The sequence below is a fragment of the Oryza glaberrima genome, chromosome 2 (genome assembly GCF_000147395.1).
Source record: "Oryza glaberrima chromosome 2, OglaRS2, whole genome shotgun sequence".
Classification (NCBI taxonomy): Eukaryota; Viridiplantae; Streptophyta; class Magnoliopsida; order Poales; family Poaceae; genus Oryza; species Oryza glaberrima.
Genome location: NC_068327.1, coordinates 15,678,171 through 15,697,926, shown reverse-complemented (window position 1 = coordinate 15,697,926; position 19,756 = coordinate 15,678,171). Strand labels below are relative to the sequence as shown.

The following is a 19,756-nucleotide window of genomic DNA, read 5'->3' as shown; positions in this document are numbered from 1 at the left end:
CCAGATGAGTAGAAATGAAGGTGATTTGCGTGGCGTTGAATTGAAATCAGGAAAGGCAAGGCAAAGTTATTGATGAATATGGTGGGAAGGTCGCCATACACGCACATATGATCCTCGCATGCACATTTATACAAAGAAAACGGAACCATGTGATACCGTATATATGGTTGATAAAGTTATGTATGGTTGATAAAGTTATGTGATATTATATATATATGGTTGGCAAAGTGCCACTTATGTGCAAGAAAATTTAAGATGTGAAAACGAAAGGCCAAGTTTTTTGGCTGCTCTATATCTATGTATTGCAATTTTCAACGATTGCTTGGTTCACCATCATTTCAGGTAAATTGACACTTGTGGCTCTTGGTGATTCGAGGTAGGCCAACTATTGGTACCTTTCTTTTTTGTTTTCTTTAGACAAAACGAATGAGGAGTTGATTCAGAAAACTGCATGAATGACGAATTGACGACCGTATGGTTGCTACTTGCTAATATTCGCAGAAAATAATAGCCTTTGTCAAGGTGCTTGGAGGACTGGGCCTCGCATGGGTTGGGCATAATCGCTTAAGGCCCAGAACACCTACCATATATGGAGTAAGTTTATTTGCAACCCTCAATTCTTGCTCCTTACTGAATTTTCTCCCTCAACCACAAAACCGGGTATAATGCTTTTCCAATCTTCGAAAACCAGTGCAAATCTTCGGTGGTTTGGAAAATGGTTTCTACTAATATGGTAGTTGACCGTTGTTGACTCGCTAAGTCAACATGTGGGACCCACATGGTGACTGGCGAGGTATCATCAGTCCAGCCTGCCGGCTTGGCTTGCCTGCGTCGTGCCTAGCGGGGGGACATACGCCGCTGCAGGATGGTCCTCCCCCATCGGCCCTACACGCCGACGACGCACTGCTGTTGGCCCTACCACCCAGCAACGGGGAGAAGAAACCTCATCCCTCCTCGCCGCTGCCAACAACGGCGGTGGCCTTCTCAAGGACTGGCTGGCACTTAACCCCGCCGCACTCAGCCCGCCATTGCCAACGACCTGCGACCCACATGTCGGGTTGCAGGGGCGGATCCACAGTATGTGGAGTGGGGTCCTAGGACCCCACTCAAATTTAATATTTAGTGTATTACTAATGTGTAATTAAGTAAAAAATTTTGAGCACACTATCAATTCTAAAAATTTAATTACATAACTACTAACTTCTTAGATGCTTACATGCGACTCAACAATCATTACCCTTTAACATTTTTTCCCACACTGTCTGTGCGCATGTGAGGCTTCACGATCTTCTGAGTAGATGTCTCGACATTCTTAATCTTCTGTACAAACTGACTATAAAGTGGTATACTATCGTATTGATTGTAATCTTCAACATCTTCAACCCTATCCACTCCCAATATCTTTTGTTTCCCGGGTAGCACTATATCTTTCTTCAAATTTGATGGGTCTTTCACGTACAACACTTGTGCCACGCGATTGGCGAGTACCCAAGGGTCATCCTTGTGACCCACACTCGCTAGGACAACAACAGTAAGACCGAATTTATCAACATTGATCCCGTTCGGGTATTTTACCCACTGGCACTTAAATATGGGGAATTGTATTGTGTGCCCATAGTCGATTTCCCATATTTCTTTAATAAACCCGAAGTATGATTGTTTTTCCCCGGCTTCATCAATTGCCTCCACACGGACACCGCTGTTTTGCGTATAGGTCTAATTATCTCGGGCTCTTGTACTAAACGAGTATCCATTAATGTCATATCCCTGCCAAGAATTTACTGTAGTTGATGGACCACAAGCCAACCGCTTCATAATTATTTCATCGGTAGTTTGTCCCTCAGATAAGTCTAGGTCTCGCAACCAATCTACAAAGAGACGCTTGTGTTCTTTCATTATCCACTCGGTGGTGCGACCCTTATTTTTAGCTCATATTAGTTCGATATGTTGATCGATGTACGGTTCAACGATAGCAAACTGATGAAGCACGCTGAAGTGAGCTTCTTGGAATGATTTGTGATCATGGGTGACGAATCTCTTCTTTCCTATCGTTCCCCTGCCACTCAATTTGCCCTCGTGTCGGGGCACAGGTACTCCAATTGCATATCCATCTTTGAGGTAATCGATACAGCACTCGACAACCTCTTCAGTACTATAACCTCAACCATTGATCCCTCTGGATGTGCACGATTTCGAACGTAACCCTTCAAAACCGCCATGTAACGCTCGTATGACCACATTTGATGGAGGTACAATGGGCCAAGCGCAACCATCTGCAGCACTATGTGTACAATGAGGTGCTCTATCATATCAAAAAATGACGGAGGGAAACACATCTCAAGTTGGCACTGTGTCTCCTGTGCGAATGTACGGAGATTTCCTAACTCTTCGAGACTAATGACCTTCTGTGACACTGCGTTGAAAAAGTAGCACAACCTTGTGATAGCAACCTTTAAATGCTCCGGTTTTATGGCCCTTATTGCAATTGCAAGAAACACGGTGAGCAAGACATGACAATCGTGTGAATTATAACCAGATACCGACAAATCTTTCATTGAAACTAGTCGACTGATGTTTGATGAGAAACCTATGGGCACTCTGACATCACAGAGTGAGTTGCAAAATGACTTCTTCTCCTCAGGTGTCAGTGTGAAATAGGCTGGTGGAAGATATACTTTGCCATTTTTTTTTCTCCTTCTTGAGGGTGTAACTCTTCCCTGATTCCCATCTCGACTAGGTCCATCCTTAATTGCAGACCATCTTTAGTCTTGTTCGGCATGTCCAACAATGTTCCAACTATGTTGTCAAACACATTCTTCTCTAGATGCATGACGTCTATGGCATGCCGAACCTCCAGATCTTTCCAGTACGGGAGGTACTTAAAAAATATGGAATGCTTCTTGAATGGGGGAGGGAGTTTATCATCTGGCTTCGAACTATCATATTGCTTTTTACTATCCCCTTGTTTCGTATTCTTCTCGAGTTTCTTGAGCTTTGTCCCCTTTGATGGTTTCTTAGTCACTTTTCCAAACTCGCAAACAATTTTCTCTGTCATTGCACACACCTTTTCTCCCGAGGTTGGTTTGGGTGCAGGATCTGTCTCTTCAGTGCCATCGAACTCCGCCTTCATCTTGCAGTACTTGTGATTTGTGCATAGGAACCGCCGGTGCCGCATGTACACAAGCTTGTTGGAACCCGGGAGATACCTATAGTACGTTCCATTCAAGCAGATCACACATCCTGTTTTACCTTTAATTTGACCTGAAACTAAAAACATTGCTGGATAATCGTTAATAGTCACGAAGATGATGGCCTTCACTGTGAAGTATTCCCTTAAGTACTCGTCCCACACTTTCAATCACTCTTTCCATAAATCAGCCATATCTTCCAACAATGGTTCAAGAAATACGTCAATATCAATACCAGACTGACGGGGTCCCTGTATGAGGATATAGAGTAGTACGTATTTTCGCTTTTGACAAAGCCAGGTAGGAAGATTATACATGGTGAGAAGCACTGGCCAAGTACTATGTGAGCTGCTCATGTCTCCAAAAGGATTAACTCCATCAGTACTCAGGGCAAATCTAATGTTCCATGGGTCTTTAGCAAACTCTCTGTACTGAGCATCAAAGTTTATCCACTGATGAGCATCTGCCGGGTGTCGAATCATCCCATCCTTCTTGCGCCCTTCTTCATGCTTGCGCATTAGTTCCGCATCTCACGGGTTTGAGTATATCCGTTTAATGCGGTCTTTGACAGGAAGGTACCACATCACAAGCTGTGGGATTTTTCTCTGTCGTCCCTCAGTTGTGTCAGACGGTTCTAGGCTAGTATTGCTATTCGATTTGTACCGGCTAGCACCGCATGTTGGACATTCATCTAAAGAAGCGTACTCTTTCCTGTACAGTATGCAGTGATTTACACACGCATGAATCTTTTCCACACCAAGTGAAAGAGGGCATATGAGTTTCTTTGCTTGATATGTGCTGGATGGTAGTGAGTTAGGCCTCGGGAGCATTTTCTGCAGAAGTTCTAACAAACTGTCGAAACTGGTATCAGACCATCCATGTCTCGCCTTTAACCTCATAAGTTCAAGAACTGACCGGAGTGTTGTGAACTCACTGTCACAGCCCTTCGACTCATCGTACAAAACTTTCTTTGCTGCCTTCTGTAAAGCTTCAAAGTTATTTAACCCTCTAGCCGACCCCATCAGCACCTCGGGTTCTGCATGACATAACATTTCCTCTAGGTCGATTTTGTCCTCAACAGAACCATCGTCATGCACCATGTCTTCAACTTGTGTCGGAACTACATTAATTTCAGGCCCGTCCACTTGTTCTTCGCCATGACGTGTCCATATTTCGTACTTGTCCATAAATCCACGAGTTACTAAGTGCTCCTTCACTTTAAAAGCATCGTCGAAGTCCCAGGCTATTTCATTCTTACAGTCAGCACATGGACAAATTATCTTCCTCATATTGTTCTTCTCAGCGTGTGCCTTGGCAATACCAATAAATTTAGACACTTCGTTTCTATATGGAGACAAAAATCTCGGCCAATGATACATCCATTCCCGACTTTCCATATCTCTAAAAAAATACACATAAAATATTTGCGCAATTAATACCAAATTTGTAGGGTTTATTGAAAAAACTTATCGCTATTCAAAACTAATTAACTAAAAGTTAAGTGTAAATTAATAAAAAATCAAAGTTTATTTCAATTTTTTTTACACAGACATGCCAAATTAGTATATTAGGAAAATCTAACAAAATCACATCATCGGCATATTACAAAATACTATAACTTTTTTTGATTGCACCGAATAAATAGACATTAAAAATTTTATTCTCTCTCTATATATGACAAGATCTAGAAGTAGGAGGTGGATGTGATAGCAAAAATTAAAAAAAAATTGAGAATTTATGTTACCACATTAAACCACTACAACAAGAGGCATCAAGTATTACACATACATCTAACATCAACATATCAAAAGAAATAAAATTAAAAAACATGGAGCTCTTCCTTCACAATTTTGCATGCATAAATCCATCACAAATTAAGGTCCAAAAGCTTAAAAAATTGCATACCTAGTGTGGAAATGAGTAGATCTAAGCACCGTAGAAAAATCCCCCAAAGATTTGAAGTTCAAAACCTCCCCCCCCCCCTATATTTAAGTCACTTTAGGAGAGAGAAACTTCGGGGAGAATGAACAGGGCTCAGGGAGGAAGAAGACTATATAGGGGCATCTTTTCAGGCGGGCCATATAAGCGGCGCCTGCGAGGATTGATCTTTGCAGGCGGACTGCCCCCTCCACCCCGGGTACTTTTTTTTCCGGCGGGGTTTTGGCTCCGAATTACATGCCCGCCTGCGAAAATCGATCCCCTACGACGCCAAAAATGAGTTTTCTAGTAGTGGAATTGACGACCGTATGGTTGCTACTTGCTAATATTCGCAGAAAATAATAGCCTGTGTCAAGGTGCCTGGAGGACTGGGCCTCGCATGGGTTGGGCATAATCGCTTAAGGCCCAGAACACCTACCATATATGGAATAAGTTTATTTGCAACCCTCAACTCTTGCTCCTTACTGAATTTTCTCCCTCGACCACAAAACCGAGTATAAGGGCATATACAAAGGTAGAGTCTAATATGAGCTCTCTATATTAATTAATGACACTAGAGACTATCCTTCTACAATAGTAGAGACAATAAGATTTCTAAACCATTAATACACTAAATATTTTTTTATTATACTTCTTTCCATTTCTCCACCCTCATGCAACAAACTTTCCGTTAATAAACGCTAAGAGTTGACTCTGAGCCGTTATCATGCATAACAATGATGTTTCTCCTTCCTTCCCTCTCTTTCTTCCACGTCACCAAATTTACCTGCATGACAACGAAGAGAGCCCGTTATTAGACACCATTGTACATGCCCTAATGCTTTCCCAATCTTCGAAAACCAGTGCAAATCTTTGGTGGTTTGGAAAGTGGTTTACTAATATGGTAGTTGACCGTTGTTAACTCGCTAAGTCAACATGTGGGACCCACATGGCGACTTAGCGAGGTATCATCAGTCCAGCCTGCCGGCTTGGCTTGCCTTCGTCGTGCCTGGCGGGGGGACATACGCCGCTGCAGGATGGTCGTCCCCCATCGCCCCTACACGCCAACGACGCACTACTGTTGGCCCTGCCACCCAACAATAGGGAGAAGAAACCTCATCCCTCCTCGCCGCTGCCAACGACGGCGGTGGCCTTCTCAAGGACTGGCTGGCACGTAACCCCGTCGCACTCGGCTTGCCATCACCAACGACCTGAGACCCACATGCCGGGTTGTCGTGACGGTGGCGGTGGCCGGCGACCGCTTGCCGTTCAACCCTGTCATTGTCTTGCACTGCTCCCCCACTGCCATTGCCGCCGGCAACGACGACTCCCTCGCTGCAGCCACCAGCGTTGAGCTCTTCTACAATGATGGCGCATGCTCCGGCCTTTGCCCCTCCCTATGGAAGGAAGAAGATGGAAAACGGAAGGAGTTGGATGGAAAACATGACAGCAGTGTCACGGTTCAAATTTTCTAAAATTTCAATGGCACAACTATGAATAGACGAATTATAATGGTATTTTTCTGAATAGGCAAATTTGCAATGGCATAGATCCCATTAACCCAAAAAAATTAGTAGGACCCACGTGTCATCCTCTCTCTACTTCCCTCCTCCTCCTCCTCCTCCTCCTCCTCCTCTCTCTCTCTCTCTCTCTTTCCCTTTTTTCTCCGTATCTCCTACCAAAGGGCAACGGAGCGAGGGCAAGATGTCAGCGAGCGGTAATGCAAAGGAGGCGGGTGGCGGTGGATGACGCCGCGGCAGAATCCGAGACATTGTTGTGAGCCTCCATGCATCCACGCCTACGGTTCTCCACGAACCCGTTCTCCTCTCTACCAATGAAGCCGCCATTAGCAAGTCAGTACTCAGTAGTGTGATGGTGCAGATGTCGATCTCCTCTCCTCCAGTGAACACACCGACGCCAACGGGGAAGGAAGGGAAAGTCGGGAGCGGCAAGGCGGGGCAAAGAGGAAGGAGCCGGGAGGCTGAGGCGACGAGGGGGGAGAACTCAAGCATCGAGGGGAAGAAGCTCAAACCGCGGTGAGATGAGGAAGAGAGGAAGGGCACCCACCGAGGCACCGAGCTCAACAGTGTCCCCATCCACGGCGTACTCGACACGGATATGGGAAAAATCAAAGGTGGCTCAACTCCCTTATCTTCCGCCTCCTCGGTGCTCATTAAGGTCTTGCTCACGCGGGCAAATTCGGTGGCCTGCTCTAGTAGGGGTGAGTGGAAGGAAGGGGAAGCAGTGGATCTAAGACGCAGTAAGACTAGCCAACAAGGGCGGGGCAGTGGCGCCGCCACAACAGCAGTATCACTGCCACCTCGATGTCTGCCGCCACGCATTAGCGGCGGATGCTCCAACCCCTTTGAAAGGACCTTGATGTCGCCTAGAGGGGGGGTGAATAGGCGGTTTTAAAAATAAAGGAGGAAGCTAAAACAAAACAGGGTCGGATTGTCCGATATCAGGTCGGATAGTCCTATGTGATCAGATAGTCTGAACTGAGATCAGACTATCTGACCTGCACAACAACAATACAAACAAGAGAACAACCTAAGAGATCTAGATTCAATCCACAAGCAAAGAGGTGAGCTCGACCAACAATAATATTAGCATAGCACAAAGCAATGGAACAAGAAGGTAAAGAGAGTGAGGATATCACCGAGGTTTATGCGCCAATGTATTTCCCGGAGTTCAAATCCTTGAGGGGATTCTAGTCTCCGTTGAGGGGCTCGCAAAGAGCCGGGTCTTTTTCAACCCTATCCTCGTGAGGTTGCACAAATGCACTCCTCCTTCCACTAAGGGTATCTCTTTCCTTGCGGAGGCGAGATCCGACCTTCACAAACTTCTCTTGGCCAACCCCACGTAGATCGGTGGCCCAAGAACGACACCTAGCCGTCTAGGAGTCCTCAACCTCCAAGAGTAATAAACACCACACAACTCTTGGACAAATCCTAGTGCTCAAGATCAAAAGAAACACACACTAGGCTCCCAGAGTCCAAATCCACACACAAAGATCCAAGTCACAAAGAACAAGGGGGATTTGAGATAGAGAGGGAGAGAGCTCAAAGATCCAAAGCACTTAGCACAAAGCTCAACCCAAAGCAAGATTGGAATGAAATCAGTTTGGGCAACCCTAGAAAAGGGTTGGTGGGGGATTTATATAGATCCCCCCAAAATGTGACCGTTGGAGGGGAATCTTTTAGCCCACGTCGGATAGTCCGATACAAGATCGGATAGTCCGATATTTTAAACCTCCAAGGCAACAAGAAACAGAGAACGAAGTTCCATGAAATTTCAGACTTTCCGAGACATCGGACAATCTAATGTTAAATCGGAGTATCCGATATTTTAGAAGCAAAAACTTCATCCTCCAACAAAGACTCAAGTTCCATGAAATTTCGGAGTCTCTGTATCATCGGACTATCTGATCCAACATCGGATACTCCGACACTTAGAAAAACTCACTCGAAAGGATTTTTCAAACAAAGGCAGAGAGTGAAGTTCTGTGAAAAATCGGATAGTCCGATACATCGGATAGTTTGATTTCAAATCGGATAGTCTGATGTTGCTCAAGTAAAAATGCAATAACTTTTTACTCTGAACTCCGATTTCGAAGATCTTGGACTTTATGGAAAGCTAGTTTCGTGGGCTATCAAACCCAACATAAAACATGGTCCAAAACCTTCAAGAGATTATGAAAAACTTGCAAAGAAACCCGATGTAAGTGTTGTGACAAGTGAAACAACTCGGGATTGAAATTTTGGCTTAGGTTTTTCAACTCACACAAAGATGAAGCATTTTGAGCACTAGTATCCAACCAATTATATGCATGTGGTATCCCTCTTAATAGTACGGCATCCTAAACTCAAATTTAAAAAGCAAAGTTATACCAATAGGAGTACCTTCACACCATATTGTTTCTTCACTTGGAGGGTTACCAACGTCAAGGTCATTTGATCATCGGGAATATCTCATCTTCTTGATCTTTGGCATTTCATCTTCTATTTCTCAAATGATTGATGTGGATAATCCATGGCTTCAAATGGCCTCGCACGGTTCATCACGACACAGTCTTCACTCGCCCTTCACCACCGGTTTTGGTTCGTCGGCGCCAAGCCCCTTGCTTGCCCTTCACCACTGCATGGTCCATCGCAGCTGAGCGTCACTTGCGCTTCACCGTCTTGCCATAGGTAGTCACTTCATACCCGCATCTTCAATATCTTCTCTTTAATTCTCATCCATCGATAAGTCCATTTCCTAGCTTCTTCATCGGACTAATCACTTGCTTATACACTCAATAAGTGCATTAGTCCCTTAATCGTTTTTCATCAATAAACCAAAATCCACTAGGGGCATAAATGCTCTTTCACCCTTTCTACAGCTAGTACATTGCACCCAACAACACATTCCATCTTCCTCGGTCACCTCAATTACCTGCAAAGTTTAGTCATTTTGAATGGTCTAGCTCACGCCAAGATTCGTTATGCTTAAATAGAAGCCTTATCTTCCCCTTGTATCGTTCTCCACGAACATGCACTCCCTCATCCTTCGTGTGTCGACAAGATTACCCTTAACCCCCCCCCCTTGGGTATGACCTATACTGGATTTTCACAAGGTTGGCCCAATGTGGTGAAAATTTATCTTGGCCCATTGCCTCTTAATCCTAGGCCCTGGATCATGGCCCAGGGAGCTCGGAGCCTAGGGTTGTCCCTGATCCTACTGGATGCCTTCAACCTCCCTTCTCGCTTTTTCCCTAACCGATTCCACATGGGTCGCCCCCCCCCCCCCTCCCCTCGTGCTTTGTTGTTGCTGATGAGACCTGTCCTACCAAATCACACAAACTCTACCTTCATCGCCACCTTGTCACGCACCCTTGTCCACTATCCACAGCCTATTGTTGGCTGGCCACCTCCCCTTAACCCCTCCTACCACTCTCAACCCAACCCTAAACCCTAATCCGTCAAGTTGTCACCAATAATGCTCATCATCACTAGTTGGTCCCTAGCGAGTGACCTTTTTTACCTAGCCTAAAATTCGCTCCCACGGGGCTCAGCGGCGGATTCATCGTTGGGGCTGGTTAGGGCTCCAGCCCCAGCTCCGGCCGGCCATAGCCCATACGTAACAAGTATCTATCCACATACATCCAGTACGTGCTCTAGTGAAGTCATCACAGCAAGAAACAAACTAGTAGCTGGCTAGCTAGGGAAGCAGTACTACCTGCCTTTGGTCATATATATTTATCTAACTGGTTCCTTTATTATAATTGCAACCAAATAAAAAAAATGAAAAAAGAACATCGAACCGATTTTCATATATATATTTACAGCCAACTATAGCTATCATACCTAGTATATTTTTATTCTTTATTTTGAGTTCTTTCTCGTACAAATCAGAAATTTGATTGACAATAGATTGGCGTGTATCCCTCCATCCCATAAAAAAACCAATTTTAAGTACGAACCTGGATACATGCGTGTCGTGTCCAGATTCGTTGTTAGGATAGTCTTTTTTGGATGGAGTAGTATAGTTTACTAGCTTTAGGCCCTGTTGTTTGGGCTTTAGAGTTTTTTTAAGGTACTTTTTGTGGGCGTGCTTGTCAAACCACTAGACTTTCTTAATTTTGAAAAAAGATCTTATAAAGAAATTTCATCAAAATTCAAATAAATCAAATTTTAAAGTTTATAATAGTCGGCGCTTAAGTAATCATACGTCAATAGCTTGTCTGATAAGCTAGACGACTACTCGCCCGAAACTCTCATTCGAACAAAGCACCCCCTCTATTTTCTTCTTGGATTCGCCACTGACGTGATAAGCTAAACGACTACTCGCCTGAAACTCTCATTCGAATAAAACACCCCCTCTATTTTCTTCTTAGATACACCACTAATAGAGCTTTGAACTCAGGACCTGGGATGCTACTAAGGCTACTACAACCACTAAGTTACATGCCCCTTCTTGCTAAGGAAGAGAAACAACTTTGTACCATCGCTACCATAGCCACAGAGTCCTTGTCATCTCTCTTCCTCCCCTCTTCCCGCCTCCCCTACCCAATGGATGAATGGCAAATCTTGCAATTTCCATAATATGGATAAAATGTGTTGATATGATCATATAAGTAGAGATTGTAGTCTTACTAACATGAGAATGCCACGGACAATGAGAAAGTATTTTAAACTCTTGAGGAGATATCCCCTCATTTATTCAAACGCTATCTAAATAGTTGCTAAAAGTTCTAAAAAAAATTAACAACATTCATTTTGAATGACTTTTGGTACAGTGGTAGATGTTACTATACGCTATATTGCTAAATATTTTTTACAACCATTTACATTAAATTTAAAGAGAGAAAGTTCCACTCGAGGGATTATACCAAGATTTTGCTATCGTCCATAATTTGTTAAGCATAAGTAGTTATAACTCGTATGGTAATAACCCAACTATCTTGCAGCTTGTACAGATTCAAATACTGAAATATCAATACCAGTCCCCCTTAAAATGGAGAATGTGCAAGACGCAAATCCGTAGCAATAGACAGAGTTATTTCATGTAAACAGACCACATGCATATAATACAGACCATTCAAAAGATTGGTAATAGTAAAAATACAAGTTCGTGAATGGCGATAATACTTAAAGCTACCTCCAAATAGCGTGTAGCATTGCGTAGCAAACCAAGCATATAACTTAGGACAAACATTCAGTTGCAGCTTCACATCATCGCTGCTTATCATAACTGCAATAACAGCGCAGATGGAGCATAAACTAAGTATATTTCGTAGTTCTAGCTTATATATAATATCAGAATCACCAACTGTGCACCATCCACAGGATGGTCGGGGGACTACTGATCAGAATCTACTCCTTTGAGGTGTGGATGGCAGACACGGTGGAGACCATAGAATCCACGCCACATTTGTTGCGGACGTTGGAGCCCCTGCAGATCTTGTAGTACCCATGCTCTCCCCAGTTCTCGCCCCAGGAGTTCTTGATGATCCAGTAGGCCTTATCCTTTAGGCGGATTGGAGCAAAACCAGATGCGCCGTAGCCAACGAGAAGAACACCGTGATCAAGGTGCCTGCCACAGATGTACGGGCACGAAACACCACCAATGTATGTTTGCATGTACGCAGCATTGATGCCAACTGCAGGAAAATGTGTAGTCATTCATCAGCAATTGCACAATATATTCATGTATTTACATATAACAGTCAGACCTGCAAATGCATCATTCCGAGAGATGGTTATAGTACTTACTTGCAAGTGGCCCATGTTTGACAAGGTTGGCAGCAATCTGATCCTCATCGACAGAGACAACACTGAAGTTCTGAACTGAAGTAACAATCTTCGACTTGTCAAATTTGCAGGTGCCATCCCTCCCAGTGTAGGGGTAATCCTTCTCACTCTCAAGGCCACCGGATTTCAAAAGATAGCTGAAGGCATTAGTCATCAATCCACCATTGCATCCAGCATCACATGAATCAGGTTCTGATGAATCACACTGCAAAATTAGATAACAATGAAGCCCAGTAAGTTGAGATACCCCATTCAGTTGAAACAGGTAACAGTAGAAAACAAATAACAACAGTACATATCCCACTGTCAAGTCAAAAAAAGTATTATAATACCAGGAAGGCTAAAAATTATTTGAGCACGACTCGGGTAAGCTTTACATGTGTACTTTGCGATGAAAGCAATGTGAAAATCACTTAAGCTGGTTACGACAAATTGTAGAGGTTGTGCAAGACATTAGCCTGGTGCTACTTTGTAAAATTACCATAGGAATCACTGTTGATTATCTTTTAAATATATGAGAAAATTGTTTTTTCTGAACAAATATTTCTCGCATTTCCTAATGTAGAAGCTTAGTAATGAAAAGCCTTCTAGAATGAGAGCCACTTACATCTTACTACCAAAAAATCCTACATAGAATTTTCAACTAGGAAGAGAATCACCCATGCTATAGGCGGAAATTAAAATGGTGGTGCAGACTTTGTAAGGATGGTTTAGTGAATTGTGTTATTATGGAAATAAGATTTGTTTTATTTTTGAACAGAACAGAGAAGCACTAACTTTTTCATTAATTAGGATTTAGGAGTGAAGCTTCAAGAAGTAAATATGGAAAGAAATAGGTCAAGAGCAAGCCCCTAAAATATGATGGACACAACCAAATAAAGAGGAAACCGGAAATTTGCCCCTAAAATATGATGACACATCCAAAAGAAAAGAGGAAATTTGATTATTTTTTTCTTAATCGATATAATGATATAAAAGGTACAGTAGTTATTCAGTTGTACAACAATATCACCAAGATGGGGTCTCACCTGGGGCCCAGTTACCAAAACGAAAGAGTACATCAAGCCAGTGCACACAAACGTTTGGCTGTCTATCCATCAGGTGAGACAGTAAAATAAGAAATGAAGCAATGACAGAAACAACCTGCGGCCGATATCGACTCCATTTATATTTTTCACTCAAGTGAACTTAATGGTTGAGATTTGAGTAATTTACAACTTCCTCATGGTAGCTTCACTAGTACCTAAAAACTAAAATTGCTGGAATACATGACAACCCCAGAACATCGGGTACTTTCTTAACTCCCTTTCTCTAAAATTTAACTAATCATAGGGTTCCCAAGTTCAGCACTTTTCAGTTCATTAAGTGCCCACTCAAACAACCCTTTGTGCCCAATTGTATACGCTTGTTCGTTACCATACCATAGGCACGTACCAACACACAAGGGTGCATGAACTCTCTTATTTCATAGACCTATCAATGCACAAGGTCACCATGAACTCCCAGAGAGACGCTTACCTAGATCTCATCTTAGTTTTATCCACCTGCGGTAGACCCAGAGAGACGCCTACCTAGACCGATCTTCCAGAGCGACATGTGCCAGTATCAATTGGAGATTTTATCCACTCAGCCTTGCATTCATCATCTTTTGTTTTATTCACCTACTTCACCACTATAAAATCGACCACGACAAATTTGCTTGCTAAGTTCACCACTTTGGTTTGACTTCTTAAGCACTGATAATACCACAAGCCACTCTTTTTTCCTCATAATTTCCCTTTCAAAGTTAGCCAAGGAATCATGCAACTCCTTTCCCAAATTTCCCTTTCCCATTCATTTGCCCCAATTTCCCTTTCCCCTTCTCATTTGGGTGCGCTGCCCAATCACAAACCAAGAAAATAGATAGGAAAAGGACAGCGCAGCAGCTGACAAAACATTGGCGGAAAGCCAGAAAAATCCAACCTCTCTTATAGCACCCATCCAACCTCTCTTATAGCACCCATAGAAGCACAGACCAATCACAAAATTACAAATAAAACTTGCTCCTAATAAAAGGATAATAATATACCAGTACGCAAGAACAAGAAAGGGGAAGCAAACGCCTCTCACCTCATGGTCGCAATCGACCATCTGCTGCTCGGAGAGCACGTCCATCTTGCCCGTCGCCAGGTAGTTCGCTCCCTCTAGCGCCCCCGACGCGCTGAACGACCAGCACGACCCGCACGATCCCTGCAAAAGCAAAAAAATTAAAAAAAAATCAAGAAACGATAAGACGGCTGATTCAATCGAGAAATCAAAGGAGGAGTCCTTGGTTTGGGGGAAAAATCGACGGGAGACGAGAGGGGAACCTGGTTCTTGACGGGGCCGACGGCGCCGTGGTCTCTCCAGTCGAAGTCGTCGGGGAGGCCGTCGGTGGGGAGGACGGGCGCCTCGTGGGCGGACCCGCCGAGCCCCCGCAGGAAGGCGCGGCGCGACGTGCGGAGGCCGAGGTAGGCCCGGCGGAACTCGGCCGGGGTGAGGTCGGAGAACTTGGTGACGCCGTGCTCCGCGGAGGGGTCGAGCAGCTGGTGGCGGCGCGCGCGGCGGAGGTTGGCCTTGAACACGGAGAGCCGGTACGCGTGCTCGTCGGCGTCACGGTAGGACTTCCCGAACCTCTGGACGAAGCTGGCGAAGTGGCGCTCCGCGTTCAGCTCCAGCTCGTTGTCGTCGCCGCCGCCGACCACCTGCCGGATCAGCGGCTCCTCCTCGCCGGGGACTGAGGCGGCGGCCACCGCCGGGGAGAGGAGGAGGAGGCCGAGGAGGAGGAGGCGGTGATCCATGGTGGGGGGATTTGGTGCCTGCTTGTTTGGAATTGGATTGGTTGCTTCTCCGCGGTAGGGGGGCGTAGTGGTAGCTTTATAGGGAGTTGTTAAGAGCAGATTTTTTTTTTTTTTTTTTGGGGTGGGGATTTGCAGTAGTACTACTCCTCCAGTACTCTATCTGTTTAGACTTCTGGGTGTTGTGGTAATTACAAAATGGTCCTCTATAGATTTGTTATATTGAAGTAGAAGGATGTGGATATTTTGTTAAAACACAGCACTACAAATATATGCGCTCACAAACCTCACACACTCATCTCTATTCTCTATGAACACGAACGTACACCTGCCAATTACCAGGGGTAGTTAGTTTGCTAAATACACTACTCCTTCCCTCCTAAAGTACTACTCTATCGTTCCAAAATATATCCTTTTTTAGTTTTGAATTTATCCCAAGATATAACTATTTCTCTATATTTTTCTCATCCCAAACAAGCACAACCATATCTCATTTAGTTTCTCCTCCTAATTCTTCTTACCTACACCCCTAGCCTCTCATTTTCAATAGGTAGCAACGGTCCTATCCGAGGTTGCTACATATTGGCACTGAGGGAGTAATTACAACATTCTACCGTTCAATTTCACCTATTTCTTTAATTTCCGTGCAAAATTATAAAAATACTTACATCTTATAATATAGAGTATAGTAGTTGCTTTCTAGGTTATTTAACACAGATTATAGTTTAAGGAAAAAATAGTGCTCCTTTTAGATGATGTAATGTCGAGAATGGGAGGATAGTTACGATAGAATGGAGAGAAGGCCTAGCCATCCTAAGAGAGAAAAATAAAATGCAAGCACAGTCAAATCAGAGATAAAACCCGACTTCTGCTTTCTCTCTCTCTTTTGCATGCATGCTTCCCGAATCTTTTTGAAAAAAAATCTATATAAAAAGTTGGTTAAAAATTATATTGATTTATTTTTTAAGTTTTTTACAACTACTCCCTCCGTCCCAAAATAAGTAATGTTTTACACTGTTCACGTCCAACGTTTAACCGTTTGTCTTATTTGAAATTTTTTTATGATTAGTATTTTTATTATTATTAGATGATAAAACATGAATAGTACTTTATGTATGACTATTTTTTTAATTTTTTCATAAATTTTTCAAATAAGACGAACGGTCAAACGTTGGACACGGATACCCACGGCTGTACTTATTTTGGGACGAAGGTAGTAATACTTAAATTAATCGTGCTCTAATAAGCTACTCCATTTTTATGTGCACGAACTAGAAGATCCCCAACCTTCCTTATAGTTCGAACACAGCCTTAGGCATTCTATTATTGTTGTTACTATGCTTTTGAACAAACAATTATTTGAGTTTATGTATTGCAAAAGTACCAACAAGGCATTATTGAAACCCTACTAATAAACGTGTTGAAAGTGCATTTAGATCCCCCGTGGGTTTTGGCGAATTGATGATAAAACAAAAAGTATCTATTGTGTATAATGTTTGTACGAAAGATTGAAAGTGTATTAGTTCCATGAAGAAATTAATGACGATTGGTGATCTTGAAAATTAAAAAAGACAAAATAATCCAAATTTAAATCAGTCTTTGGTTAGAGTCTAGGAATACCATATTATCAAGACGAGTGATGTGTAAGATCGAATACAAGAACCAAGCCTACCAGAGAAGGGCGAATGGTTGAAATACCAAAAACCAAATTTTTTATAATTAGGATATCGGAGAACACTGTTCATTCGGGCCGAGGCCCTTGAAGTGTTTTCAACCCATAATTTCAGGTGTGGTCTGTCACATTCTCTTAGAGACTTAGGTGTTTTTTTCTTAGACAAAAATACGCATGATCAAGTACCTAATTCCTTAAAATCCTTTTATATATACCGCAGATATACAATGTTTTAGGAGTTGATACAATGCATTTTAAAAGGTGCCTAGCAATGAAGTTTTTCATAACTGTCCTGCTGACCTTTTTATATGATTATAAGTCAACACACTGCTTAGGTTATATTAGCAATTGATTGGATACAATATCATTGTTTATTGTCACGTAAGTGCATATTTTTATTAATCAACCTTATGGCTTAGGTTGAATATATGTTTGGAGTATTTTTTAATAAAAAGCAGTCGATATATCACTTGAGTTATATTATTCAAGGATTTACACAATATGTGTTGTATAATATTAAGTCATTTTGATGACTATAATTGTTATAAACCACTCGGTTGGTTATTTTATTTTATCCTTGACTATATGTTTAGTTTATTCAACTAATCTCATAGTCGGGGGCTACACCTAATTAGGTGTATCTAGTCGATGCACCTAATTTTTATTTTTCAGCCCTTCACAACCTACTAGGGATAAAAGCACTCGGGAGATTGCAAGAGGAAGAATTGAAGCATTCGGCTGTTATATAATGTAGTTTGAGAGAAGGGTTTTGTTTCAGACTATGAAGGTCTCAGGGGCTACTGTGGAGATTATGGGTATCATATACCCACAAGGCTAGACTATCCAACTGATTACAGGGGATATATCATATGATTAGAATATGTATAGGCTAAGACTCGAATATTGTATTAACCTGTATATCAAGGAAATATCATGTAGTCTTAGTCAGTTACGATTGTAAAGTAGTTATAGGGATTTAGACTGTAAGGGATAAAGTCTCTATCTTGTAATCTTATCTCCTCCGACTATCTAAGGAAGGCAGGGGCCCCTTGTGAACATAACCACACTTAAGATCTTTAGATCAATACCAAAATAAGTGAATCAAATCCTCAAACAAAAGTAGGTTATTACTTCTTATTCTTATTGAGAAGGCCTAAACTTATATAAATCATTTGTCTCATAACCCATCCACTTTCCTGCTTGTTCGCTATCCATTTTAGTATTGCTAAATTGTTGTTTCAACATCAACCTCTACTTTTACAATTTTTCAAAAATAATATTATTTCAAAAATTAATTCTGCTACTTTATTCCCAAGCTACACACGCTACAATTAGCCCGCTTGGCCGAAGGTATCTTTCAGCGCACAGGAAGTCAGTAACAGCAACCAACGAAACAACTGTACGATTTATGGAGGACGTTTCTGAAAAAAACAACAACAACAAGGGTTAGTAAATAAAAGCACAAAAAGTCGTCGTCGTCTCTTTCGGCGTTAATAAAAGCAGGAACGCCAGTGAGCTCACGTACTCGTCGCAGAAGATCATCTACCCGTCCTTGTCGATCGGCAGCTGACAGGTGGGCCCCACGTGCCCTATGACCGGGCTGGCTGTGTGTGTGTGTGAGAGAGAGAGAGGAGGCGTGCGGAACCCTCCCCGTTGGGAAGGAGGGAAGGCGACACGTTTCGTTTGCTTTGGAAATATCTGTGTCTACCTAGAATTCTACTCCCCCAAGCGAAACTTGGCCAACCCTCGCTAGGCAGGGCGTTACGGAATTAAATATGAAAATATACCGTTTTTTATTTTTTTCTCATTAATATTCGAGATGTAATTTTGTTTATACAAATATACTATCGTCGTTGATTGAAAGTACAAAAGCGAAACAATATCGCTGATTTATTCAGCGAAAGTAACGATAGCGTGACGATAGGCCAGGATGGTTGAGCGATACCGCACGGTCTCGCAAGACCAGGACGCGAGACCGGCGTGACAGCAAGACAAGAAGCGATCTCGCTTGAGCAGCGTGCGAGATGGCCTGACATGGCTCATGATTAGCGTATAATTAATGATTAATTAATTACTAATGATGTTAATTAAATAAATATTAATTAATTAATTAACTGCTAATGACACTAATTAATTTATTACTCACGCGAATACGGTGGTTAGGGAAGCGAAGGAGCGGTCTCGCGCGAGACGGTCTCGCACACCTGCCGCACGAGATTAAGTAATTAGCTCGATCTCGCACTTTCATTTCACGACAGTGGTATATTTCACGCCGAGCCGCCTGACGAGCCTACGCTAGACTCGCCGTCTTCAGGATCATGCACAGCAACACCAGCATGCCCATCTTCCATGACTCCACCTGCAACAACACTTCCTTATAACTTGTACAAACATGAGCTTGTCCTCTCACCAGTCATAACAGTCTTGCCGTCCTTCATGATATTCATGGTCTTCCTATTAGAATCCACCTGATACAACCAACCTGTCTCATGTAGGCTCCCAAGCGAAATCAAACTCTTCCTTAGTCCCGGCACGTGTCTCACATCTGAAAGTAGCACCTCGTTTCCATCATACATCTTGAACTTGACATTGCCCACTCCAACAACACAATAACTCGTGTCATCGCCCAAGTAAACAACACCAAAATCACCAGATTTGTATGAAGAGAACCACTCCCGCTTCGATGTCACGTGATAGGAACTAGCTGAGTCCAACATCCACGCTTCTCCAGACTTCTCGTTAGACACTGTGAGAATCTCATGACTGCTGCTATCTGAATCATCACCATGAGCTGCTAAACTTGCAATGCCACCTTTCCTCTTCTTCTGTAACGGGCAATTCCTCCTTATATGTCCAAACTCATGACACTTA

The 19,756-nt window shown here is 42.9% G+C and overlaps 1 protein-coding gene across 1 annotated transcript; it reads right to left on the bottom strand.

Moving 5' to 3' along the window:
* Positions 1–11,627: 11,627 nt before the first annotated feature.
* On the bottom strand, positions 11,628–15,304 carry LOC127762996 (cysteine proteinase 1). Its single transcript, XM_052287549.1, has 4 exons — positions 14,746–15,304; positions 14,507–14,626; positions 12,359–12,602; positions 11,628–12,246 (listed from the first exon to the last, which is right to left on the bottom strand). The coding sequence occupies exons 1-4, from the start codon at positions 15,214–15,216 to the stop codon at positions 11,960–11,962; spliced, it is 1,122 nt and encodes a 373-aa protein (XP_052143509.1). The 5' UTR covers positions 15,217–15,304; the 3' UTR covers positions 11,628–11,959.
* Positions 15,305–19,756: the final 4,452 nt, after the last annotated feature.